This window comes from Anabrus simplex, chromosome 7 (assembly GCF_040414725.1).
Source record: "Anabrus simplex isolate iqAnaSimp1 chromosome 7, ASM4041472v1, whole genome shotgun sequence".
Taxonomy (NCBI): Eukaryota; Metazoa; Arthropoda; class Insecta; order Orthoptera; family Tettigoniidae; genus Anabrus; species Anabrus simplex.
This window is the reverse complement of record NC_090271.1, coordinates 231,014,633-231,042,492: the sequence shown is the minus strand read 5'-3', so window position 1 is coordinate 231,042,492 and position 27,860 is coordinate 231,014,633. Positions and strand designations below refer to the sequence as shown.

General features: G+C 37.9%; 1 protein-coding gene across 1 annotated transcript in view; it reads left to right on the top strand.

Annotated features, from left to right (window-relative positions):
- The window catches only part of LOC136877501 (sodium/potassium-transporting ATPase subunit beta-2), a 165,513-nt gene extending 138,427 nt beyond the window's left edge, over positions 1-27,086 (top strand). Inside the window, exons 4-7 of the mRNA XM_067151607.2 lie at positions 3,183-3,346; positions 12,105-12,206; positions 22,308-22,479; positions 25,671-27,086. Coding sequence (XP_067007708.1) covers positions 3,183-3,346; positions 12,105-12,206; positions 22,308-22,479; positions 25,671-25,780 — 548 coding nt within the window. The 3' untranslated portion in view covers positions 25,781-27,086. The remainder of the gene's footprint in view (positions 1-3,182; positions 3,347-12,104; positions 12,207-22,307; positions 22,480-25,670) is intronic.
- Positions 27,087-27,860: the final 774 nt, after the last annotated feature.

The following is a 27,860-nucleotide window of genomic DNA, read 5'->3' as shown; positions in this document are numbered from 1 at the left end:
CAAGTGAATGTTATAACTTATTTAGTTTAATATTAGTATTGAAAAGTTGGATTTTTAATTTTACTTATCTATTAGTTCTTGATTATGTTATAACTGATAAATTAATTGGAGAAAAAGGGAGGGATACAAAAGTCATCCCAAGTGAAAGCTTGGATAGTGACCACAGACTTCTAGTAGTGGATCTAAATTGTGTAGTTAAAGGTACACCTGCAGTAAAAAGATTGCCAAAGATGAAAGATTAGAAACGGAAAAATCAAGAAGGATTTTCAAAATTGATAGCAGCTAAATTGCCAAGAAATGAGACAGGTAGTATTGAGGAAGAATGGATGAATTTATAACAGCAATAGTTAAGAGACCAAAACAAGAAACTCAAATTGCCTCAAAATCAAAAAATATATCAAGCAGTGTTCAACTATATATTTTCTTTTGTTTTGCGCCACTCTGCAGGTCGGTGAACCTAGGAACCACGGGCAGTACCGATGTCACTGAGCAGTAAGCGCTGAGTGAGCTAACTGCTTCATCCACTTGATTGTTCCAATAAGCATGCTACCATTTTCCCATTTATTTGAAGTGTTGTTTGTTATAATTGACTGTGATGACTGTCGAAATACCTACCTGTAATGTGTATGGCTGGAACAACACAATGAGTAGAAACAAAAACTGTAGAGAGAAATGAATAAATTTACATAGATTTCCAAATCGAAGTAAGTTGCCTCATAGGTTTAGCAGTTGGATACAATTTTGCAAGAGGAAAATCCAGACCACCTCAAGAAGTGGATTAAGAAAAGAAGAGATTATATGTGCCTACCATCCCACATTAGAAGAAAAAAGAATACAAGTTAGAAGGTATAGGGCTAGTATGGGGCTCATACTAGGAGCAGGGAGAACTAATGCTGAACTATTGGACATAATGATGAGACATTTCAGTGTATGAAATGAAACAGTCATTAACTATGGCATCTGCACACTGAAAGTCTTAACATCACCTCTATTCCACCAATTAGAGTCTTGTTGATAATATTCATTCTGTTTTTTAGCTTTAGCTGCATACTCCTTTACCAAATATTGTCTTCTTTCCTGTACCAACTTTTGAACATAATCACAGAGAACTTGATTAGTATTTTCTGTCATCTTCAGCAACTCCAAGAGTTTGTGGAAGAATATCAAACAAAAGAATGATGTGTTATAGATTTCATAATGAAGTGTATAATTCACAAGAATTTTCTTTTGTATAACTGTTTTTCAGATGTACAGTAATTTCCATTGGTTGGAAGTCAGGATAGTTATCTTCTCAAGTGAATTCACCTTCTGAACTGGTTTCGTACATGTGGTCCTATAATCTAAACGAAAGTACTGCAAAAATTTGGTGGGACACAAAACAGAAGAACAGCTGAGTAAAATTGCTGGAAAGATATTCAAGATATTTCAAAGTACATTGCACAGACAGTAGCACCAATCAGCATAGAGGAAGTTACATATTCTTGGAGGTTCTAAGTGCACAGAATGGTTGCATAAACAAGGAGAAGAACTGCTGTGTTCATCCTTTGTATTAGCAGTCGTATTGCTTAAAATTTGCGATCAGTACGGCTCGGATGTTTAAGACCTAAAAATAGCCCAAATAAGCAAGCAAATATGACCTCAAAAGTGACAAAATATGATGTAAAAATTAAAAAATATGAGCCAAAAATGATTGATGAAAAAATGACTATTTTAAAATAAGTTATAAATCGAAACGGCGATTCCTTTCATACATATTTGTTAACTAAATTCTTTAATCTTACGTTCATATTAATTTCCTGAATATATATGTTTAGCAGTTATTCACAGTCTATTGTCCTGGATTCACTTATCAAGCATTTATGAATACATACCTATAAAGTACTAAGTTCGCTAAGAGTATCAGATCACACAGCATTTTAAAAGTCATAACATCTTTGCACCGTTCATTTGTGGATTGAAATACGAGAAAACTAGAAATCAATCTATTTTTTAAAAATATTTTAGAACCTTTAAGCCCAGATTACATTAATATTACTCAAATGCGTTAAAGTTTAAATTGAGCACCACAAAACGAATTAAGTAGATGTCTTTCGATACATTATGGTACGGTGGCAGGGCAAATAGTGCAAACTCACACAACTTTTTCATTCTTCTCCGCGGGTGGTATTGAAATGTATGACAAGATTCATCTTCAAAGCATCAGGCACGAAAGACTTCCGATTATCACTTAACACATTCTTGTAAGAAGAGAAGCTCCTTTCTATGCCACAAGACGTTATTGGTGCATGTTTAGATAATATTATATCACTGCTGTTGAGTATACATTCATCTTGAAATGTACTAGTACCTACTCCTCTAAGAACATCATATATCTTTCACACACAGCAAAAACCGTCACTTCGATAAAGCACGTTTTGAAGTTTCCGTTTTATACTGACGCCAACTATTCCATGTGATTGTTGTGATGAAAGTTCAACACTTCCCACAATTTCAATACTTGCATTAATTTCTACATAAGCTGCTTCTAAACGAGTAATTACACACGATATAATTCCAAAGTTCGACTTAATGTATGCCAGACTTTCTGACAAACTGTTGGGAAACAATTCCTGCTCCATCTTGATAGAAGAGGCAGAGTATTCCACTTGTATTAACTACAGATGTGATACTGAAAAGCAGTTTTGTGAATATTAGTTCTAGAAATATAACGTTTCTACGAAAATAGCTCAAAATATGACCTTATGACAAAAAATAGCCGAAATATGCACTTATATGACAAATAAAAATCACTTAATTTTGACGATAATCACCCGATTTGCACCAAAATCCAGTCAGGCAAGAAAATGCGAGACAAAGAAAAAATATGACTTTTCCTAAACCTCCGAGGCCTAGTGATCAGTTTTCTTCAGTGCTTATCATCAGATAGAAATAAGTTTGAATTTTTAAAAAGTTGACTCTCATTACAGTTCTCCGTAGCTCATATAAAAAATAAAAACATTGCTGTCCCAGCTTGATTTTGCCCTTTATCTTCACTGCACCTCAATTGTACTAGTTTATAATGACATTGAAACTTCATATAGGCCTACTTGAAATGTGGTTTGAATAAATCTTTGGTTTTGTCTGTTTTAATATTCCTTACATTCTTCCAGAATTTATTTTTAACTTATTGTTATTATGTGTAGCATACACGCAGAAAGGAGGTCAGAACCAAAAGGTGTGCGACTATGACAATGCCGCTGGTGACAAAGTTTGTGTTGTGGAGATCGACAAGTGGGATCCATGTACTGCCAGCCACAACTATGGCTTCAACAATTCAAAACCATGTTTCTTCATCAAGTTAAACAAGGTTAGTTTTTTAGACTTAGCTCCCTTGCATTTATTTATTTATTTATTTATTCTATGCTTTATAATTTATTAAGCTGTAATATCACTCTCATACATTGTTTGAAAACAGTAAAAGGCAGAGGTATACTTGGACATCTAGAATTAATAATGAAAGATATACAACAAAGATATAGGAAAGGCTTAAAAAATGCAAAATGTTCTGATCACAACCTAGTTGTTGCAGAACTGTGCATTAAATTAAAAAGAGTTAGGGTAAGTAAGAGCAATGGAATGATATGCCTTGAAAATTTGAAAGAAAACAGAAATGTTGTAGAGTTGTAAGAGAGGCTTGTTGAAAGATCACAAACTGAGAATAAGGTTAACTGTGTTAATGAAAAATGGGAGAGATTTAGAAACAATCTTAAAGAGACAGCAAAAGAAGTTCTGGGAACAAAACAAAGGAGAAAAATAAGAAAGGAATGGATAACTGAAGAAATGGAAGAAAATGGAAGAAAGGAGAAATGGAAAAACGTAAACACTCAAGAAGGAAGAATGATGTATAGAAAATTAAATAATGAATTAAGAAGGGAGACAGAAAGTGCTAAAGAAAAGTGGATTAGAGAAAACTGCAGCAAAATAGAATGGTTGAAAAGTGAAGGTACTGTAAATATGACATGATGTACAAAGAAGCTATGGAGTTAACATTCAAGGATAAAAGGAATGGAAGAGGAATGACTGAGATTAAAATATTGGATGGACAGTTAGTAAGTGAGCCTGAAAAAGTTAAGGAATGATGGAATACATAGAATGGTTATATGATTGGAACAGCAGACCAGGTGAGAGTAGTATAAATTGGGAGAAGGAAAATAAAATAAATGAAGATCAGATTGGTTTCAGTATATTTGAAGAGGAATAGAGGCAACTATTAGGGAAATTAAGAATGGTGAAATACCAGTTGAACTACTTGAGCCCTTATTGAAGTGCTCATTTAATTAATCAATCATCTGTTTGAACCTAGAAAGAAAATTTTATTTTATTGAGTACTAGTAACTGGCTGGGAACATCTACATTCAGCAGCCCATATTCCAATTTCTGCAGGGAGCTTGGAGCTCGGGTTTATTTGCTCACCAGCTAAGTTTAGAAGGAGGAATTTTGACATGATGTACACAAAGTAGAACAAGGAAACAATAGAGCTCCAATGGCAGACCAGCGGAATACATTTCGGATGCACAGCGAGAGGCTTCAGGAGCTGGAAATATACGTTTGAAGTAAGCATCACAAGCCCGATGTGCTGGATCAATGATATAATAGCATCACCGCCATTTTGGCTAGGTATTGTTCTATGCGAGTGATGGCCCCGATCGAGGATACAACGGCATCTTAGAGGACGAATTGATGAAAGCGATGAGCGCGTGGGCTAGCTACCCTATTATTCAGCGAGATTCTATGCAGGTAACATCAAGAGAAGTATTATTTATCCGAGTGCGGGTCAGAACTTATGTTTCTTGATCGTGTGGGGACTTGAACTTTGGTTTAAGATGCTCAGTCTGCATTTCAATTATTCAAGATGTTAAACTTTTGAGAATGACTTTTATTTTTCGATTTACAGAGGGAAAAACAGTTTCCAGATAGTCATTCAATGATTTTTCTGGCTGTCCCGGAGGCAGGCGGCGATAAGTCAATGAAATAGATGAGTACAGAATTGTCAATGTAATTATGTGAGTGTGAACATGTTTTAATGTTGCAAAAGGGGATAGGTTAGCTTGATATTTAATTTCAGTAAATTTAGCTTTGTTTGGAGGGACTACGTCCAATTTAAAGTAAATGTTAGGAAGTTTGTTAATATCAATATAATTGTAACGTAAATGTGTACCGTTTGCATAAGGTCACAGCTTGCTTTCTTTCCATTTTATGTGGATTTTTAGCTGAGTGGTTAACATCTTTTCATAAGTCAGTTTCTTATTTTAGCCTCATTTATTTTGATTTGTTTGCTTTGATGTTTGAGTCACAGTGTATGTCTCTGGGCTTAAATGTAAATAAGGATTCAAATTAAAATCAGAAAGGACTAGATTAAAGTATTATTAATGGGAGCTCAAAGTGTACAGAAACATGCCATCACGTTTTCTGGGATTTCTTGCATGATGTGTGAATGAGTATGTGTGAGATGGTGGAGTTTGGATCCACAAATTTTGATAGCGTCATCTTCGTGAACATTTTGAATATCAAGATGAGCATAAATTAGTGTTTGATTTCTGAGTACCTCAAATGCAGTTTCGTATTTCAAGTTCCAAATATTTAGATTGTTTTCTGTAAAATTTATTATTATTATAAATGCGAGTTCCTCAAGTTGTAAGATTGAGATATTTCAGTAACTTTCCAATGTTCAGACATGATTGATTGTCTATGTGGCAATTATGGTATTATTACAGAGTTGGTCACTTTATTATTCAAGTTAACTTTATGAGCGCTAGGCTTTGATTTGTGACCAGCGCGGTCTTGTTTCTTTTCATACAAGCGAATGTTAGACGATGTAATTTCATATGCTTATTCAGTTTTGGCAACTTTAGGACAAGTGATATGGCTCACTGTGATTTTGAGTAAGAAGACGTGTTCTTCCTTTGAAAGGCCTGCATCTTCGTGTTCTTGTGACTTGCCTCAGGTAGACTGTTGAGCAGCGTGTGTAAAGGATTGGACCCCGTGTTTATTTGATTATTGCTGTATTATTTTGGGAGACTGAATCTCCGCTTTCAAGTCATTACTCTGTGTGTTGGCGAGGGTGATATGCATGTCTACCGAGGAGAGTTTCATTTTAGCAGCCTATACTTCATGATTTTATTGGTTTTTGTCCATATCACTACGTGTTGCAGTAGACGAGATGTTTTATATCGCGACATTTCGTTTGGTTAATCTTTTGTGATATAACCGCACTGAGGAATATTTTTTCGTCATGTAATCTATTTCAGAAACCAACATTGAATTATGTGTTGAAAGTTAAAGCCTACTCTGTTATTTTTATGAATTTGTGTCAAGTAATTTATTTCAGGAATCCACGTTGACTTGTACGTGTCGTTATAAAGTCCACCAGTTGATTGCTTTTGTGTCATATAATTTATTTCAGGAACCTACATTGAATAGGATGTGTTGCTTAAAGTGTAAAATTATGTTTCCTTATATTTTCCATTGAGGCTTTGAGTGAATGAGAGGTGCATGAATGCTGCATGCTTTCTTGGTGAGTCCTGGAAAATATGACATCATGTTTTTGTTTCTTTGATTGTGTATATTTGCCATTTATGTGATTTTATTTTGTGTTGTTCCTATCCACATAAAATGGAAAGAAAGTAAACTGTGACCTTATGCATTTCTTGATTTAGAAAAGGCTTATTTCCATACCGACCAAGAAGGTTGAACACAGATTTTCCAGAACTGCGGCCTGCTGATGACGTGCTGGATGGTATAATGACAGATTCACCAGTTTCTTGATGTCATCCACAGTGAGACACCAGTTACCTTAATCAACTCATCCACATGTACCTCAACAGTATCTGATTAATGCCTTTTTTTTTTTTTTTTTTTACAAGTTGCTTTAAGCCGCACCAACACAGATAGGTCTTATGGTGATGATGGGACAGGAAAGGTCTAGGAGTGGGAAGGAAGAGGCCTTGGCCCTAATTAAGGTACAGCCCCAGAATTTGCCCGGTGTGAAAATGGGAAACCACTGAAAACCATCTTCAGTGCTGCCGACAGTGGGGTTCGAACACAATATCTCCCAAATACTGGATACTGGCTGCACTTCAGTGACTACAGCTACTGAGCTCAGTCTGATTAATGCTGCCAGTTGTCACTGAAGTTAGAGCGTTTCTCTAGAAAAAGGTTTTACCACTTCTACGCTTGTGTAAGTTTCATACAGTAATTACTGTGCACTCATTCCCTGCATCCATTATCTTCCTTTGTCAAAAGTGCTGTTCCTCTCCCTCATCTGCATTCTCAATCAATCAATCAATCAATCAATCAATCAATCAATCAATCAATCAATCAATCAATCAATCAATCAATCAATCAATCAATCAATCAATCAATCAATCAATCAATCAATCAATCAATCAACTGCATTTAGGGCTGTCGCCCAGATGGCAGATTCCCTAGCAGTTTGTTCACCTAGTCTTTCCTAAAATGATTTCAAAGAAATCAGAAATTGGTTGCCAATCGCTAATTCCTCTTTCTATAAACAAATACTTGCCCCAGTTTGACCTCTTGAATTCTGATTTTATCTTCATATTATGATCTTTGGTAAAAGTATAGAGAAGGGAACTCAAGGATTATTACATAGAATGTTTACTTGAAATGCTTCTAAGTTTACCTTATAATGATCGAGGAAGAGAGATGTGTTCAGTACGCTTGCTAGGGACCAACCCGCCCGCCCCTAGAAGTACATTTACTTTTATAACCAGAAATACTGTTTTAGACGTCATACTCCATTGCTTATAATGGTGATTGGTTCACGTAACGAAGAGGATGACGTCACTGACACCTAGGATGAGGCCAAGAATTTGTTACCAACCATTGCCTCACTCCCTTCGAGAGGCTCTTTTTTATTGCCGCGGTGCATACTGTACTCACAGCAAGAAAAAAGGTAGTTTAGTATTTGTAACCTATCTTTGCACATACAGGCCAATCTTTGTCATGGGAACAGTGGCCCCTTTGGGGCCATACTCCCTTCGAGAGGCTCTTTTCTATCGCCGCGGCGCATACTGTCCGCATGGCAAGAAAAAATATACAGCCATATCAAACCAACAGTTGGCAGCATTGTCGTTCCTGTCGGCGCTCCCTCTCAGCGCTACTAGTGCGACAGTGAACTGGCGTGCGCCACCTAGCAGTCGCTCGTGTTACTAAACCATGAGTACCCTTCTTTATAGCTTCGCCTGATCTTTCCTACTTCTCAAAAACTCCATTCAAGTTTCATCTACTAATGTCATTCCACACCATCTCTCTGCTGATAGCTTGGAACATTTTAGCCCAAGGTTTGCAACATTTTTGTAATAGTGATCTTTTTTCGGAAATCCCCCAGAAGAAAATTGTGCTGCTTTCCTTTGGATCTTTTCCAGTTCTCGAATCAAGTAATACTGATAAGGGTCCCATACATTGAAACCATACTCTAATAATTGGGGTCTTACCAGAGATTTGAACACCCTCTCCTTTACATCCTTACTACAATCCCTAAATATCTTCATAATCACACAAAGAGATCTGTAACCTTTATTTACAATCTTGTTAATGTGTTTATCCCACTGAAAATAATGCCTTATAACAACACCTAGGTACTTAAAGTGATCCCCATGATGTACTTTCACCCTATCAACACTGTAATTAAAATTGAGAGGACTTTTCCTCTTGGTGAAAACTTGGCATATGCACCACCACCATGACAGTGCATGGTGTGGAGCGACGTTAGTAGATGAAGAAGCTTCAGTGGAGCTTTCAAATGTAGAAAAGATTGTAATATGAAGATAAAGTTGAAATTCAAAAGGACAAATTGGGGTATTAAACTCATTTATAAGAAGAGGAGTTAGGGATTGGAATAATTTATCAAAGGAAGTGTTTGGTAAATTTCCAATTTAAGAAAGGACTAGGTAAACAACTGATAGGGAATCTGCCACCTGGTGACAGCCCTGAATGCAGATAATTGATTTCTTTCTTTCTTTCTTTCTGTCCTTCTTACTGCAACAGTATTTCATACTGGAAATTTACAGGATTTAATTAAAAGTATTTGGACACCTTGAAACTGTCCTCTAAATTGTTCCTCAGATATACTGTGCAGTAGTGGACATCAATACACAGTGGGTTCACTCTTGGCCTTTATTACACTTCAAATTCTGTAGAGCGTGGACTGTTTGCTAGGTGTCAGAACATCTGCAGGCAAATGGCAAACCATTCTTCCTGCAGCGCTGTAGCAAGGGTAGTTAGTTATGTGGGTCGTTGGGGTCTAGACCGAAATTGGTGTTCTAGTTCATCCCAGGGGTATTTGAAATGATTGAGGTCGGAGTTTTGGGGTGGCCATTCTATCTCTGGAATTTTGTCTTCAGACTACTTACAAACAAACCCCACTTTGTGACAGGTAGCATTATCATGCTGAAGATGAGACAACATGCAACTGGTCAAAATATCTTTGTATCTTTCCACCTTGGATGTGTTGTGTAGTATTACAAAAGGGCAAAGTCCTCCAGTGTCACCCCACCTCCACCAGATTTTACTCTGGGCACTCTTCAGATTGATATGTATCATTTACTTGGTATTACCGCATTCAAATCTGACTACTGCATGGTATTACAGTTAAAATTGAAATAACTGATAAAGCGATTTAACCTATTCAATACAAAAGAATAATAATTGTAGTGAATTACATTCCCATTTAATAATAAGTAGAAATGGTACCGGTTTCGACCCTAGTCCAGGTCATCATCAGCCAATTAAAACATGAAAAACAATGCATAGGAAAAGGAAATAAAAGATCAAGTACACTCCGGATCAGTAGAAGAGGCGATATAAAAATGAACGGGGGTAGACACTGTAAAACTCAGAAGAAGTAAAATGCAAGTCACTCAAAAGAAAACAGTGCGCAATTCTCTGAGCGGCAGCATGGCACATGTAGCGCTAGGCAGAGTCCCACAATGTTTACGAATAGCGGAGAACGGTTAAATGAGCCAGTTTTTAAACACTGTCAGGCACAAAAGTCACATCACAATTGAACACGTATGAAGATCCATAATCTTGCAGGAGTTGAAGACGAGTAGATCCATTGAAGCAACTTGCCAGCTCCCGGTGATCAGCACGACACATTCAACATTAGGCACTGTGGTTTCAAACGCCAAAGTAAAATGGAGAATAGCTTGAAGATCCAGTAATTTTCCTCGGTTGCGGGAAAGTAAGTATATAGATAAATATAATACAATTCAATTCTCCATTTTCCTTTGGCGTTTGAAACCACAGTGCCTAATGTTGAATGTGTCGTGCTGATCACCGGGAGCTGGCAAGTTGCTTCAATGGATCTACTCGTCTTCAACTCCTGCACGATTATGGATCTTCATATGTGTTCGATTGTGATGTGACTTTTGTGCCTGACAGTGTTTAAAAACTGGCTCATTTAACCGTTCTCTGCTATTCATAAACATTGTGGGACTTTGCCTAGCGCTGCGTGTGCCATACTGCCGCTCAGAGAATTGCGCACTGTTTTTTTTTTTTGAGTGACTTGCATTTTACTTCTTCTGATTTTTACAGTGTCTACCCCCGTTCATTTTTATATCGCCTCTTCTACTGATCCGGAGTGTACTTGATCTTTTATTTCCTTTTCCTATGCATTGTTTTTCATGTTTTAATTGGCTGATGATGACCTGGACTAGGGTCGAAACCGGTACCATTTCTACTTATTATTAAATGGGAATGTAGTTCACTACATTTCTTATTCTTTTGTATTGAATAGGTTGAATCTCTTTATCAATTATTTCAGTTTTAACTGTAATATTCTTCAATACAGAACAATGAAATTTTTAACTTTAAATACTGCATGGTAATAGTGCTCCCAATCATTGGATCTCCAGTCGTCACGGACCAGTGGCAACACTCTTTACATTACCAAACACTGCGCCTAGCTTTCACTAGCGAATTGTGTTGGTCATGGGTGGGTGTCTGAGCCTTTAACTCCAGTCCTTATATTTGGTAGTGGTGGTGATGGTTTTAAGAGGAAGACAACTGAGTACCCATCCTCTCCTAACACAGAGGTAAAATGGAAGAAGTTGGAATCTTTGAAGAATGGAGGTATCAAGAAAATGAAAATGAAAGACATCCTAGGCCTCACAAACTTAATGCCATTGCCAGACTCAGCTATGGTCCCCGTGATCGACAACTATGCTTTCAGCCCCTAAAGGTTCTTTAGCCACCTCTTACAACAGGCAGGAGATACTGTGTATGTATTATTCCACCTCCACCCACATCTAGGCTCTAGTTAATGTATACGAACAAGTGTCCAGATGGTACATTATGACCTTGACATAGCTTTGTAGAGAGAGAAATGCATTTATTTCTGCTTTCCCTGTTTGGAGGCTGTCAGAAAGACAAAGCTTACATAAAATGTTGATTGACAACTAAAAGGGTCATATAAAATATGTCTGTAAAAGATTGGTATACCATATTATAGTCCATCAAACTTATTGGGCAGCAGAAATCCAGAGAAGAGGGAAAATTATGTTCTAAACATAACTAAATTTAAAATACTGTAAATTATCAAGGGGCTACCTGGCCGAGGCAGTAAAGGTGTGCTCGGTTCACCCGGAAGGACGTGGGTTCGAATCCCCATCAGGAAGTCGTAAAAAATTTTAAGAAACAAGATTTCCACTTCCGGAGGTGCATATGGCCCTGAGGTTCACTCAGCCTACACCAAAAATGAGTACCAGGTTAATTCCTGGGGGCAAAGGCGGCCAGGCATAGGGCTAACCACTCTACCCCATCACGTGCCGAGGTTAACAATGGTGGAAGCCTTTACCTTCCACTCCTCCAAGGGCCTTCATGGCCTGTACGGAGGTGACTTTGTTTTGCTTTGCTTTGTAAATTATCAACTTACTGTACATTAGGAGTGTCCTAATTAAAGCCTGTTGTAAATGTGAAGAAGTAACGTTTATTAAAACTTCTGTTTATATTTTTAGATTGCCCTTTATTCAACTTCTGAAGTACAGTATTTCTTGCTGAATTTTTTTACCGTTCTCATTCCTGTATTTTGATTTACTTTTCAGATATTCGGCTGGCAACCAGAGATTTACAACGATCCTAGTGAACTTCCTGAAGACATGCCTGATGACTTGAAACAGCATATTTCTTCCCTGAATGGCACAGCAGTAAGTTTGTTTTGAAAATATTTTGTAACTGTAAAAGAAGAAGTCGGGTAATAGCTCATCAGTAAGTCTTTGTTTTTGAAAATATATTTTGAAAACTATGATGAAGGAAGTTTTACATTACGAACATTTTAAAAAATTCATCCGAAACCAAATTTAGGTCACATCTTTAACACGTAGAATGCTAGACTGAAATTCATAGGATTGCCGTCTAGTGCCGTGAGCTAATGACATTGAGTTACTCCCTGGTGCCAAAATATTCAAGGCTTAACCAAGCAAGTGATCACTGAAATGAGGATATATTTATAATATATTAGGTTAACTTATTATGTATATTAGGTAAAATATTTCAGGGACACGTTATATACCGTTCATTATGAGAGATGTGTTAGCTTGTTTATACTGGACCCGCACAAAATAACGACCCCAGATTTTAGGTCAGGAAATGTTTGTAAATGACGATCTTCCGATTTTAGGTTAGGAAATTTTTGTATAAAATGTTATATAAAGTAGTGAAAATTGTGTGAATTTGGTAAATTAGGATGTAAGAGAATATTATTATCAGAAGAATTTGTAGTTAGGGAATACTAAATATATGTAATTGTGTTTGTATAACGTTTAATTTGGGTAACAGAACCTAGCAGTGATGATTGTGCAACATGGGAAGCCAATGACTATATCGTTGAAGATGGTTGAAGTTGGTCAAAAGTGTTGCAACAGGTGTCTTGGAAACCCGGAGTACAGTGGGGAAGTGTATTCTGAAGATTGTAATTCAACAATATGGATGAATGTGCGAGATCGCTATTTGTTCTGTACTGGGTTCAAAATCTCTGTAACTATATACCGGTACTTCGTCTACATAATCATTGTCCGACTTGTTCAATATATCGTCCAAATTACCTGCACTAAGTCTTTTACTGATTGTTTTACTCATAGTGACTTAAAGGGAAAGGAAACTCACAGCATTGCACACTTACATAAACAATCCGTGTGCGAGATAGACAGTGACTTTGTCACCCTACAAAGCACTCCTGATGCACCCATATGGGGTCACGCAACAACAGGAATTGACGAATGAAAGGTGAATTATGCACGTACTTAAGTAGACGGTCAACAGATGGCAGGAAGAGACTTTATACAGCTTCGCAACACACACTTACTGCGCACCCAAATGGGTTCGCACAGTTCTCGATTTGGAATGAACTTACGACCCCATATGGAGACGTGAAGTTCAAAAACTTGACTACTCTCACATACCCAAATGGGGTCGCTGGGCACTCAACGTGTTAATGATTCCATGTTAGTGGGAGTATTTAGTCCTGATACAAAATTCCGGGGTAAAGCACTTTTGTCCTGGATTTAGGCCATAAGAACTTATGCCTGAATTATTTTCACAAACTTATATGTTGCTTACATTAGCCTATTGCAGTTTGGTTCTCAAGCAGTTTAGAAGTGCTGAATGCTAATAATATCATTCCTGTTCATCCATTGGTAATAATACATATTTGTGTGGGTTTTGCTAGCCTGGTGCAGTCCAGACCTTCCGACAGGGGTGCTGGGATGCTGCCAACAGAAGAAATACCCAGTCCCCAAGCCATTGGGCCATTTAAGAATACTTGAATTGAACCATGTTTGCCATTTCAGCATCATCTTTTACAATAACATTTGCACAGTTATAGATACATCATATATCATGGATGGTTGAAGAAGAGCCAAATGTTGTGTTGAGTGTTAGGTATTTCTTCGTATTTGAGTCCTCTACATTCAACCTAGTTAAACGATAAGCATTACAAAATCAGTACATATATGGTATCACCATATTTACACAGAAGATAAAGAAAATCAAGACCAGTATATTTTAAATAGGAACATATGTTCGCTGATGACAGCAACCAATGATGCAAGGAGATGTGTACAGAGTTGTTTGTCTGGATCTGTTCTCTTTGGCTAATATTTGCTGTAGTGGTGAAGTAAGGGATGATCACCACTTCATTCAAGCATCAACTACTTTTTAAAGAACTCCACTGTGGTGGGGGATCATCTGACAGCTGGGTTTGGGAATCAGTGGATAGGCCAGAGTGAACAGACTGCTGGCGATGAGATTGCCTGATATTTTACACTCAATTTCTTGCTTTGGGGATATATCAAGAAGTTCACGTAAGCCAGAGCGCACATTTCTATGGCATGCGACATGGGGCAGGGGACACGACTGAAGTAACTTGTCCTGTCCCGTGTCCCATGGGCCACGTACATGCACATCTGTGGGTCATTAGTTAAGATGTCCTCTAGTGATGTGGAAGGTTTGTTGTTGCTTCGGAAATTACGAAGAAAACGGGTGACGAGAAGAAAAGGGAGATTTTTGGGTCAACCCATACAATGTGGACTGCCATGAAAATGGTGCTTTTGTGTTGGCTAAGAAACTTAATGAAGATCCTTCACAATTTCATACATTTTATAGAATGAACTGGGAGATGTTTCAAGAGTTACTGCATTTGGTAAAACCACTAATTGAGAAAAAATATACCAAATTCAGGGATCCTATTCTACCAGCTGAAAGATTATTGATAACACTCAGGTAAGGTTAACACCAATTGATTTTGGTTGTGCATGAATACATTAAAAAGATATATACACGTTTGTTCAGCATAAGTAGGTGTAGTATGTTGCTGCTTGCGGTAAAGTGGAAATGAATAGGATACTGGTAAATAGTAAATTTTTAGGCAAACCATATTTCCGATCACTTATTCATATTATTCCACACAATGCACGGTTGTTCAGGTTGAGAAGAAGTTCCATCATCTTCATTCGGTGATACTATTATCACATTTTGAGATGTCTGTAAATTCCATATTTCACTCAGTGAATTTAAAACTGAACTTCTGAACAACAATTTATTTGCAGTATTAAGGTCTTTTACCATTGGTAAAAGTGATTTTAAAAACAGCAAGTCGGGATTCGAATCGTCTGCCTGGAGTTTAGCCCTCTTTTTGTTAAAATAGTCAGCAAAGGCTTTTTCACTTGCTATTTCTTCTGATGTTGAATATTTACCTTTCATTTTTTTATTTTCGGTATTACCTAAAATCACCGACTCCTTTCTGCTGCTAGATGATCCGCCTTCTTCGATAGTAGTATTGTAACTACATTCTCCCGAACGTCCACTTGGATCCGGATGCTCCTGTGTTACACCCTCCTCCTCCTGGCAGTTACTCATATTTCCTGATTGCCTAGAATCACAGATTTATTTGATTTACTTGAAAATTCCGTAGTCTATGCAAAATGTAAAGTCAGTCAACACTTGAGTTATTTACAGAATGTGGGCTGTTTATACTCAACAACACTTACCCCCTGGATCTTGTGTATGACTCCAGAAATTGAAAATACTCGGCAAGATAGTAGGCTTTTCTTTTTCCACCTTCAGAACCACTTGTCGGCAGTTGCCTTAAATGTCGTAAGAATGCATGCCGAATGTTCTTCCATTTTCCCTTAGCTTCACGAGCTATAAGAAAAATAGTCTCCATCAGAATTATTATTATTATTATTATTATTATTATTATTATTATTATTATTATTATTATTATTATTATTATTATTATTATTATTATTTATTGGTTAGTTTGTTTCTTTTTCAGGTTTCTTGGAAACGGAGGCAGTTTTAAATCACTTACCTTCCAGTTCAAACGAGAGGAAACAGCAATAGGCAAAATTGTATTTGAAACGTTTGTTGCCATTTGGGACGCCCTAGAAGGTTTCATGCTTACACCAGATAATTGGTTACAAACAGCAACTAGTTTCTATGAATTGTGGAATATGCCACATTGTGTTGCCAGTATTGATGGGAAACATTTCAGAATTAAGAAACCGGCCATGTCAGGTTCCTCCTACATAAATTACAAAGGATATTTTTCGGTTGTACTTCTAGCTCTCAGTGTTATAGACGTCAGAGAGTTTGGAAGAAATAGTTATGGATCTGTCTTTCGTAATTCAAACATAGGCAGACTTCTGATGGATGGTAAATTGAAGTTGCCACCATCTTCTGGGCTCCAAAATGATGCGTCATTTGTATGTCATTATCTGGTGGGCGATGAAGCATTCCCACTCAAAACTAACTTCATGCGACTCTATCCAGTTAGGATCTTGGACAATGAAAAGAGAATGTTTAATAATAGACTCAGTAGAGCAAGTGAAGTGTCAAATGTGCTTTTGGCATGCTAGTGTCAAAATTTAGGCTTTTTTTTTTTTTAAAGTCCCCAAAGTTGATAGCTGCATTAAAGCTGTATGCATTTTACACAATTTCATCATATTGAAAGAAGAACATTTCACCAATCCATCTGTGTCAGAAGAAGGTGAAAATCGATGCATAAATCAAGATCATCATTCCCGACTTGGCCATTGTAATATTTGTCCTACAACAGGAGCTCAAGAAATACGAGATCAACTGTGTACATATTTCATGACCGAGCTCGATAGCTGCAGTCGCTTAAGTGTGGCCAGTATCCAGTAATCGGGAGATAGTCGGTTCGAGCCCCACTGTCCGCAGCCCTGAAGATGGTTTTCCGTGGTTTCCCATTTTCATACCAGGCAAATGCCAGGGCTGTACCTTAATTAAGGCCAAGACTGCTTCCTTCCAATTCCTAGGCCTTTCCTCTCCCATTGTCGCCATAAGTCATATCTGTGTCGGTGCGACGTAAAGAAAAGAAACAAAAAAAAAAAACAACAATAAAAAACATATTTCATGAAGCCAGAAAATTCACTTCCATGGCAAGAAGCATTGAACATTCATTTAGCTACCTAATTAAATTAGAAACTTACAAGAAAAAATAACAACTTCAGTCTATCATGTTTTCCCATTAGTATTGGTCCTATTTTAATTTGGGATAATGATACTGCGAGGAGAATGTGTTCGTTTATCACAACAACTATAACAAGGGAGTTTGTTATTCTGAGTACAGTATCTTGTATTTGTAAGTTAAAGTATTCACTAGATGTATTTTAGCACTGTAAATAAATGTTGGTAGCCTACTTACCGTTCATGCTGAATACTTCTCCTATTTCTCGCCAGATATTATCACATAATTGCATAATCCTTTAATCTGTAATTATACAGCACTTCATGCTTCTCAACTTCCGCTATAAAACTTATGGTAGTTGCCTCTGCTGAGCTGCACATATTTAACTCACTACACTAAACTCTCATGCGAACTGATGGGACACGTCCTACAAAATGCAACAGGCGATACCTCGACGGGACATGTCCGCTGACACACGGGACGGTCTGTGCCCTTGACCGATAAGTGTGTGGGCTTCCTCTTGATTACACGTGCTACATCCACTTGGAACATGTCCTTTCTGTCGTGTCCCTTGTCCTATAAGTGTGCACTCCGCCTAAGAGACAGCAGTGATTCATAAGGAGATCTCTTTGGAAGAATTGCTTTTGTTGCTGAAACAGTTTACGACTTGTAGGGAATCTTCAAATATGCATAAAAATCAATGCTTTGACAAGGTACACAATTTGCTTTACGTCACACCAACACAAATAGATCTTATAGCGACTGTGGGATAGGAAAGGGCTAGGAGTGGGAAGGAAGCAGTCGTGGCCTTAATTAAGGCATAGCCCCAGCATTTGCCTGGTGTGAAAATGGGAAACGAATTGTAAATCATCTTCAGGGCTGCCGATAGTGGAGTTTGAATCTACAGTCTTCTGAATGCAAGAGCTACATGAAACAAACTGCGCAGCCACTCTCTTGGTTTTGATAATATAAAGCTTGCGTTTATGCTGATGGTTGCACCTTTAAGCACCAGTTGTGAATAAATATCCTGTTTCTAGCTTTATACTCCAATCTAGACAACAACTTTGTGAGAGTCTCCTAGGTCCAGAAGATGGCTTTCAGCAGCAAAATATGAAAGTCTTGATGTTCTCTATATTCTGTATAGTAGTATAGTATTAAAATTATGTTATTCAGTATTATCACTACATGGCCTGCACACTGCTGTATTGCACATGTGCTCAATAACACAGGCAGTTATATGACATAGGGTGTAAGTTTACAAGGGTTAACACGTTGAGTGCCAAGCGACCCCATATGGGTACATGAGAGTAGTCAAGTTTTTTAACTTCACGTCCCCATATGGGGTCGTACATTCGTTCTAAATCGAGAACTGTGCGAACCCATTTGGGTGCCCAGTAAGTATGTGATTCGAAGCTGTATAACTTCTCTTCCTGCCATCTGCTGGTCGTCTATTTAAGTACGTGGATAGTCCACCTTCTATTCCTCAATTTATGTTTTGGCGTGACCCCATATGGGTACATCAAGAGTGCTTTGTAGGGTGACAAAATTATTGTCTATCTGCGCACGGAATGTTTATGTAAGTGTGCAGTGCTCTGAGTTTCCTTTTGTTTTTTAAGTCGTGACGAGTAAATCGAGGGGTAAAGTACTTAGTACAGATAGTCTGGACGGTATATCGAACAAGTCGGACAATGATGTAAACAAAGTATATAGTTGCAGTGATTTTGAACCCAGTACAGAGCAAATAGCGATCTCGCACATTCATCCATATTGATGAATTATAGTCTTCAGCATACACATCCCCACTTTATTCCGGGTTTCCAAGCCAGCTGTTGCAACAATTACGACCATCTTCAACGATATAGTCACTGGTTTCCCATGTTGCACAATTATCGCTGCTAGGTTCTCTTACTCAAATTAAATGTTATACAAATAAAATTATATTCTTATTCAATATTCCGTAACTACTAATTCTTCTTATAATACTGTTCTGTTAATCCTAATTAACCAAATTTACATGATTTTCACTACTTTATATAACAACATTTTATACGAAAATTTCCTAACCTAAAATCGGAAGATCGTCATTTACAAATATTTCCTGACCTAAAACCGGGGATCGTACTTTTTTACGCCTCCAGTATGAACAAGCTAACACATCTCTCATAATCAACAGCATATAACGCATCCCTTCAAAGGAAGAGGTAAGTATGACCGAGCGTCAGGACAGTAACTACTGTATAAGTGCGACCAAATATGGGGGCGCGTGTACGTGTACAATTCGTAATGACCAATACGACCCCATATGGGGTCGCAATATTTGACCTAATATATCATAAATACATCATTATTTCAGCGATCATTTGCTTGGTTAAGCCTGTGAACGTTTTGGCACCAGGGAGTAACTCGATGTTATTAGCTCACGGCACTAGACGGCAATCCTATGAAATTCGGGCTGGCACTCAACGTGTTAATCTGTCATTTATTAATTTTCTTCATATAAGTTAACGTTGTTCGAGTGTATGATTTGGTAAAACCCAGATGTTATTCCACTTTGGGTTGGATTAATGTTCTGCTGCAGAGACGAGTTGAACTTAATTGTGACCAGCCCAGTAATCCCTAGCTCTATGGACAACACACACTCTTATATTATGGCTATATTTTACAACTGTTTAGCCTGATGGATGTAGTTTAACTGACAACTTGAATTTTAGAAGGGAAATTGCTACAACCATGTGATATGTGATGCTGCAACTTGTGCACTCATCATTACGAGTCTCACTCTCAGGGAATGTACAGGTACTCCAGCGTGTACCAGGGCAGCGTCCACATACTTGGTTGTTAGCCACTGTGTACATTGATTAATTATGTTTCACGCTTTGTCCTTTTATATTCTCATTCTTGAGCTATTATTATGTACCTCTTTAACATTAGAGTTGAGTTTATTTCCTATAGTGGCCGTGTGCGTAGAGGCGCGCGGCTGTGAGCTTGCATCCAGGAGATAGTAGGTTCGAATCCCACTATCGCCAGCCCTGAAGATGGTTTTCCGTGGTTTCCCATTTTCACACCAGGCGAATGCTGGGGCTGTACCTTAATTAAGGCCACGGCCGCTTCCTTCCAACTCCTAGGCCTTTCCTATCCCATCGTCGCCATAAGACCTATCTGTGTCGGTGCGACGTAAAGCCCCTAGCAAAAAAAAAATTCCTATAGTAGATAATTTTTAGTTACATGTATTATCATCATTTTTCACTGGATATACTTCATCTCATGTTGCCCTTTCCAAACAATTTCAAACTGATGTAAAACTGATATACAGTATGTTCTTTATAATTTGTGTTAAATGGGAAATGTGTAGTGCTCGAAAGATTACTCAGAACTTTCCAACCAAACAGCTGCTATTTCACCACATTACCTCATCTAGTCAATGAATTGCGCTCTGCAGGAAATTTTGCTGTGTTAAATGTCACTTGCACCAGGCCAAAATATTTTTACTTCAGGAAAGGACCACAACAGAAACAGCTTCCCATTTGATAGAGACATTATGACACATAAAAGAGTGTTGGAATGTCTTTCTTTACAGTACTGTCACTTTACATAACTAAAATACCATAACTAAACAAATGCAGCCATGAATGTATACAAAGAGTATTGGTGGACATATAACAGCTGACACTCAAAGTGGTGGTGGTGGTGGTGGTGATTATTGTTGCTTTGCACTTCTTTGCTTTACATCGCACCAACGCATATAGGTCTTATAGCGACGATGGGATAGGAAATGCCTAGGAGTGGGAAGGAAGCGGCCGTGGCCGTAATTAGGGCCCAGCCCCAGCATTTGCCTGGTGTAAAAATGGAAAACCATGGAAAACCATCTTCGGGGCTGCCGACAGTGGGATTTGAACCCACTATCTTTCGGTTGCAAGCTCACAGCTGTGCGAGCCTAACCGCACAGCCAACTCGCCTGCTGATTATTGTTTTAAGAGAAAGTACAACTGGGCAACCATCCTCTGTTAACACTAATCAGAGGGAAAAAAGCCAGCCTCATGCTGTAGGGGTAGCATGCCTGCCTCTTGCCCGTAGGCCCCGGGTTCGATTCCCGATCAGGTCAGGCAATTTTCTCTCGACCTGAGGTCTGGTTCGAGGTCCACTCAGCCTACATGACTAGAATTGAGGAGCTATCTGATGGTGAGATGGCGGTCCCGGTCTTAAAAGCCCAGAATAACGGCCGAGAGGATGCGTCATGCTGACCACACGGCCCCTCGTAATCTGTAGGCCTTCGGGCTGAGCAGCGGTCGCTGGGCAGGCCAAAGCCCTTTCAAGGGCATTAAGTGCCGTGGAGTTTGGTTTTTAGAGAGGAAAAAGATGGAAGGAATCTGACTCTTCGAAAAATGAAGGTATTGGCCAATGAAAGACAAGGGTCACCAAGAGTGTGAAAATAAAAGACTCCGTGGACCTTGATACCTAATACCGTTGGGGTTGGAAAAGAACAAGAGTTCACCAAGGGAGGTCAGATAGGATGAAAGTGAAGAGCCTGGCACAAGTAGAACTGGAAACAGTACCAGGACTCGGGTAAGGGCCCCATGGTTGCCAACCCATGCTTTCAAGTTAAGAGCCCCTGGGGCCCCTTTTAGTTTCTTCTTACAACAGGTAGGGGATATTGTGGGTGTTAATCTACCTCCCGAACCCACAGGGGATGACACTGTGGAAGTTAAGCCGTGAGCAGATCCCTTAGTGTTACTCGACAGGAGTAGGCTCTGTGCCGACACTGGGTTTCATCCTCTCCCTATCTCGTTGTCGTCACCACCACCAGCACCACACACCCAATGTGCAGGTCTCCCATGGGAATCAACTAGAAAGACTTGCCCCAGGCCTTTTGGAAGGTCATGCATCAATCTATGTATCAAATATGGAAAGCAAAATCCAGTGTGTTGATTGTGGATGAGTTTGCTTAAGTTCTTTATATAGGTACATGGCACAGACAATATTATTTAGTAAAAACTGTTTAAATTATATGAGCAAACCTAAAAGGAAAAGGAGATGTTAATTGAGTCATTTTTTCCATTGTACATTTAAGATAAAGCCCGCTTCTATTCAGTGATATATAGCAACCAGTTTGTTCATCAGGACCACTTTAATTTGTGTTTATATGATGACATTTTATTTGAGTCAACTCAAGTGTTGCTATGAAGACTTAGCCTATTGAACTATTGTGCAGTCTAGATCATGTACCAAACTAAGATGGTCTTTTTGTGTTTTATGTAAGTTCTTGTTTGACTTGCTGTAAGTTATTATAGTACATTGTTTACATGTTATCTGATTGCAGCGAAATAATATTTGGGTGTCATGTCATGGAGAAAATCCAGCAGATAAGGAAAACATTGGACCACTGGATTATTTTCCTAAAAGCAGAGGCTTTGCATCATATTATTATCCTTTCACCAACAAGAAAGGCTACCTCAGTCCCCTTGTTGCCGTTCAGCTAACGAATCCAAAATGTAAGTATATTTAATTTCAGAACCAATCTCTTGAGTGCCTTTTCCATGCATACCACAGGAATTATGATACTGTGCAGAGTCCTTAAGTAAGGTCATCTGCCCTAGTAAGAATTAAGAGTACTGTACTACAAAAAGAGATTCACATTCTTGGTCATATTTTAATCATATTCATTACTGTATTTCTTTGCTCAGATGGTGATCATTGTTGTTTTGCTCTTTCTCCCTCTCTCTGAATCAAGTTTTTTATTTATATGATAACCCTCCTGCACCCCATCCAGAGACATTTCACGGAATCCTGGAAGTAGAGGTAATCACATCGTTTTTAAAAGTACCAGTGTAAAAAGGATTTTATCTGCTACCACAACAAACAGTTTTGTATTTGAAAAGTAGGCCTTTTCTGGACACCATGAAATGAAGTTATTTTACCACACATGTCATGGCCTAATGAATTAGTACCCGGCAAGTTGGTCATGCGGTTAGGGGCACGCTGCTGTAAGCTTGCATTCGGGAGATAGTGCGTTCGAACCCCACTCTCGGAGCCCTGAATATGGTTTCCTGTGGTTTCCCAGTGGGCTGTACCTTAATTAAGGCCATGGCCGCTTCCTTCCCACTCCTAGGCCTTTCCTAACCCATCGTCGCCATAAGACCTATCCGTGTCAGTGCGACGTAAAACAAGTTACATTTGACAAATTGAACACAAATTGTTGTTTTATACACCTAGCATTATAGATATGGGTATTGCAAACTCAGTATTTTGATTTTTTCCCTTTCAAAATCCGGCAAGTACTTCTCAAGAAAACAGAATGTCTTTAAACATATATATGTATGTAATGTGTTCCCCTGGACAGTTCATGGTCTACTGTACAACCTTCTCCATGTGCTTAAAAGACACACAATTATGATCACAATACCAAAGAGTACATATTTGCTGTAAGAATGTAAACAAACAAAATCCCAATAATTCTAATTTGTTATACATAACCTTGGTTCTTTTTTAAACATGTTTCTTTCCATATAAGTGAACATTTTATTACAGTATTACATAAAATTACATGTGTATCTTGTGCAGCATGAACTTTTTCACTCTCGTGTAATTTAAGCTCAAGGCCTTACACATAAAACTCGGCAAAGAAGGTCAACTTTTCACGCAAGTTATATAAATAACTCGTGTACAGTGACAATCTGTGAAAGAAGTTGGAGGAAAGACGATTTGTTGGTGGATTACCATAGTATATACATCTGTGGCTATCGAAAGAAGCGCGTTTAAAGACATTCTGTTTTCTTGAGAAGTACTTGCCGGATTTTGAAAAAAATCAAATTGCTGAGTTTGAAGTACTCATATCTATAATTAGGTGTAAAAAAACAACATACTTCCAATTAAAAATAAGCTGTCATCTCGGCAGACATTGAAACTCTGGAAAAGTACTTTAGGTTAGTAACATTACTGAAGATGAACATAGATTTTTGATATCTTTGATTTGCCACTTGATTGTTCCTTTCCAATACTTAATGGTCCATGAGTTATTTGTAGTGTACATTTCAGGTGACTCACCAGTGGCATATACTGAGGGCTACCCAGGCTATCGGTAAAGCCCAAACCTCAAATGTGAATGGTGGAAATCTAAAGCACATTATATTGTAGGCATCTGACCCATTGTTCCATTTAAAAAACTTGAAAGCAATGAAAAAAAAATGTCGCACATATTTCTGAGAGCACGGCATCGGAGACTGATATTGCAGCCCAGACTCTCGTCCCTCTCCCCTCGACTCACCGCACGCAGTTTGACACCATGTATTGGATAGGTGCGGGGACCGGTGGGGGATACGTGTGCTAGGCTTCTATCCGTCAGATCGCCACTGCTAACTATCAACCATGCATTACTCATCATATATACTTCCTCACCTCATACTTTTGACATAATTATATAGATAACAGAGTGCTGGAATTTCACTCCTGTTTACTTCTACATCGTTGTAGAAAGACACTGCAGGGCTGGTTCTATAGGAGCAATATAGTTTTCTTTTTATAGGTAGATCTGCTAAATATAAAATGCAATCTTTCAGCTTCAGGGTTCTCTTTTGTTGGCTGGAATGAAACCGGTGATCTTAGAATGGACACTATCACTGATCTCCCGAAGAAGCTAATTAACCAATGAACGATGGGTACGACCGCTGTAAAATTCAAAATTTTATTTATTATTATTAATAATAATAAATAATAATAATGGTGCATGGCATCTCTATAGGCTTGGTGGTGACCTAATGAGGTTAAAATGAATGACGAATACATCATAAACACCCAGTCCCCAAGCCAGGGGAATTGACAGTATGAGGGAGTTGATTATGAACATTGAACCGGGGCCATTGGACCAAAGACAAGCCACAAAGCCGGACTTAGGCTACCATATCTACTGATCAGGTGTTGAGTATTGGCAGCAGCAGAGGCCAGGGCAGTAGCTTGTTAAACAGCCTTGACAACACAACAGGTTTCTCCATTGGATATTGGCTGCAGCTCAAAACGCTGAAGGCTTGACATTCACTAAACCAACCATCGTAAAGGGGTAACCTACGCCTAGTGGCAGCCCATGTCTTGATCCCAGCATATACCACTGTAACTCACCCTATATACTGTATAAAAAGCAGACTTGTTCTAAAGACACTGCCACCGCCCCTATTAAAATGAATACTGTTCTTCAAAGGCCGTTGGATATCCGTTTTGCCTTTGTCCTACACCTATGGTAATATTAAAGGCTCAGATTCATACAGTGTTATCAAATGCATTTATGGGTATTATTATTATTATTATTATTATTATTATTATTATTATTATTGTTGTTGTTGTTGTTGTTGTTGTTGTTATTATTATTATTATTATTATTATTATTATTATTATTATTATTATTATTATTATTATTATTATTATTATTATTATTATTATTATTATTATTATTATTATTATTATTATTATTATTATTATTATTATCATTATCAAAAATTTCAGGCATGCGTGCAGAAAAGGGCAAAAAACACATCTCTAATAATGTCTCCGTTTCCCACTCTCTATTATCAAGATTATTAATTTTTTTTTTTTTTCAGTACTGTAATAATTAAGTGTACTGTATTTAGTCTGAAGACATTTTTCTTATTAGTTTTGTTCTAGTTACTTTTAATACTTCCTTTCTTTCATGCAGTGAATGTGCTGATAAATATTGAATGCAGAGCATGGGCCAAGAATATCCGTTATAGCAAGATGAAGAGTGAACGAGAAGGCTCAGTCCATCTGGAAGTCTTGATTGATTAACAACTGGTGTTCATAGTACCTGCCAGTGAGTAAGTGAAGCAAGTCGTGCCTCACTTCAGGGACTTGATGATCCACTAGCATAGAGGCACAAAACTTAGCTTTTAGTTCTGTTTTCCTCAACTAAGTCAGTACTGATGTTGTATGTCAGAGACAGTTATTCATCTACAAATAAGCAACATTGTTTTATTTCAGATTTCTCGAGCATTACATTTATTTTCTTTTGTTCCTTTTGTTGTGCTGTGAATCTAAATAACTATGTATTCATAAAGCAAACTGTAAATATTTTTAGACAGTAATTTAATTTTTGTATTATTTGCATCATTTAGGTTCACTGTACAATTGGCAAAACAAACTCTTAACTTTCTCCAGTATCTTTCTTTGAGTAACGCTGAGTGCCGGGTAAGAAGTGCTTTATGAAAATGGTGCCTGGTTGTTATATTGCTAACAGTCACTCAAGTGCCCAGTATTCAAAGTTTAGTAAAGTTAGTAAACTTTATCAAAATAGTTTTAAATGTAACTTCTTTACATGCTCAGACAAAGAATGAAAATGGAAATTTATCAGGGACACATCAAGAATGCTATAAACTGTATGGATCTTATCATTTCATGTAAAATATGTTACTGTACATATTTTCATACTAACATATTACGAACACTTTTGTGTTGATGAATTTTATTATAATATTCTGTACACAGTATGGTGCAATGTTACATGTAGGAAGGTATTTTGGGGTTTCAGACATAATATTTCAAAAAGCTAATATATATTCACTGTACATTTTTCAACAAAAAAGTTAAGAGTGAGGATGAAGGATAGGAATTAAATACCAGGCTTACAACTTTTGCTGTTAAACAGTAATTCTGTTGTCTTATTTGCAGGGGCATGGTTTTGTGGTCTAAGAACATAGAAACATGCCAGTTTCACAAAATCAATAGAATAGCAACAACAAATTATGTCCGTACCTATTGAGAGTGTATAGTTGTTCAAGAGAAAGAAATAGTCAAACCCCTTTTGAAGTGAAATCCTTCCTCAGCAAGCAGTGTACCATCTGTTAATATTTGTCTGCGCTATTCAAAGACACGATGTAATCCTGATGTAAGAGTGAGATACTCGTTACAAAACAGGAAGTGTACTTAATTCTTTTTTTTTGTGTGTGTGCGTGTTTCAGCAGTGAGATTGTACGATAAGATGTATTTGAAGTGCCACTTCAGCTTCACAGTTGAAATAGAGAATGGTGGTTTTATAAATAAAAGATTCATTAATTTAATTACATGTGTTAGAATAAAGAAATGGATGATAATTGTAGATATACCAACTGATCAGTGAAATATGACTCCTTACTGTCTTGTAAATCCTCCTCCTGTCCTCTGTATAGCTGCTATGCATGTATTATATACGCCTTTATTTAGGAAACTGACCCTCATAAGACAGAGTATTGTACTTTTTTATGTTTTTGATTATGAATGGTTCCTTAAAAAAAGCTCAGACTCACACACAGCTGCCTCAGTAATCATGGCTAGGTAGCTTTCCTTGAGAGTAAATCTCTTCCAAAACTCGGCCATCATATCCGGTACTGTACCTCTTGCACCCGCAAACAACCCCTAAACGGTCAGGGAGTTCACATGATATTTCTCCATGATGTAATTGGAAACTAGAACGTAGATTGCCTGCTTCTCTGAGTGCACATTATGTGGCTGTTGTTCGCCTCATTCTAGATATACCAATATTACAGAACAATCTCTCTGTTTATCGATGGCTAGAATATCTATTTTTTCTCGTGCTACCATTTTTAGCTAAGCAGTTCACTTCTTCATATACTTCCCACTCGTTATCGTAAAAGGCTTTTGCAATAAGGCCATGAATTGTGTCATGGTGAGTATTCCTAAGCAATGAGCCAAATGGACAATAGCCGAGGACGTGTCCCAAAGTTTCAGTCTCATCACAGGCACGCCTGCAGTGGTTGTTTTCCTGGCTTCTCCCATCCTAGCTTCTTACTGGAACCATGTCTGCCATCATTTTGATGCTTTCAGTCCACTCTGATGTTGAATGACCTTTCATGTTGGTGATAGTGAAGGGGTA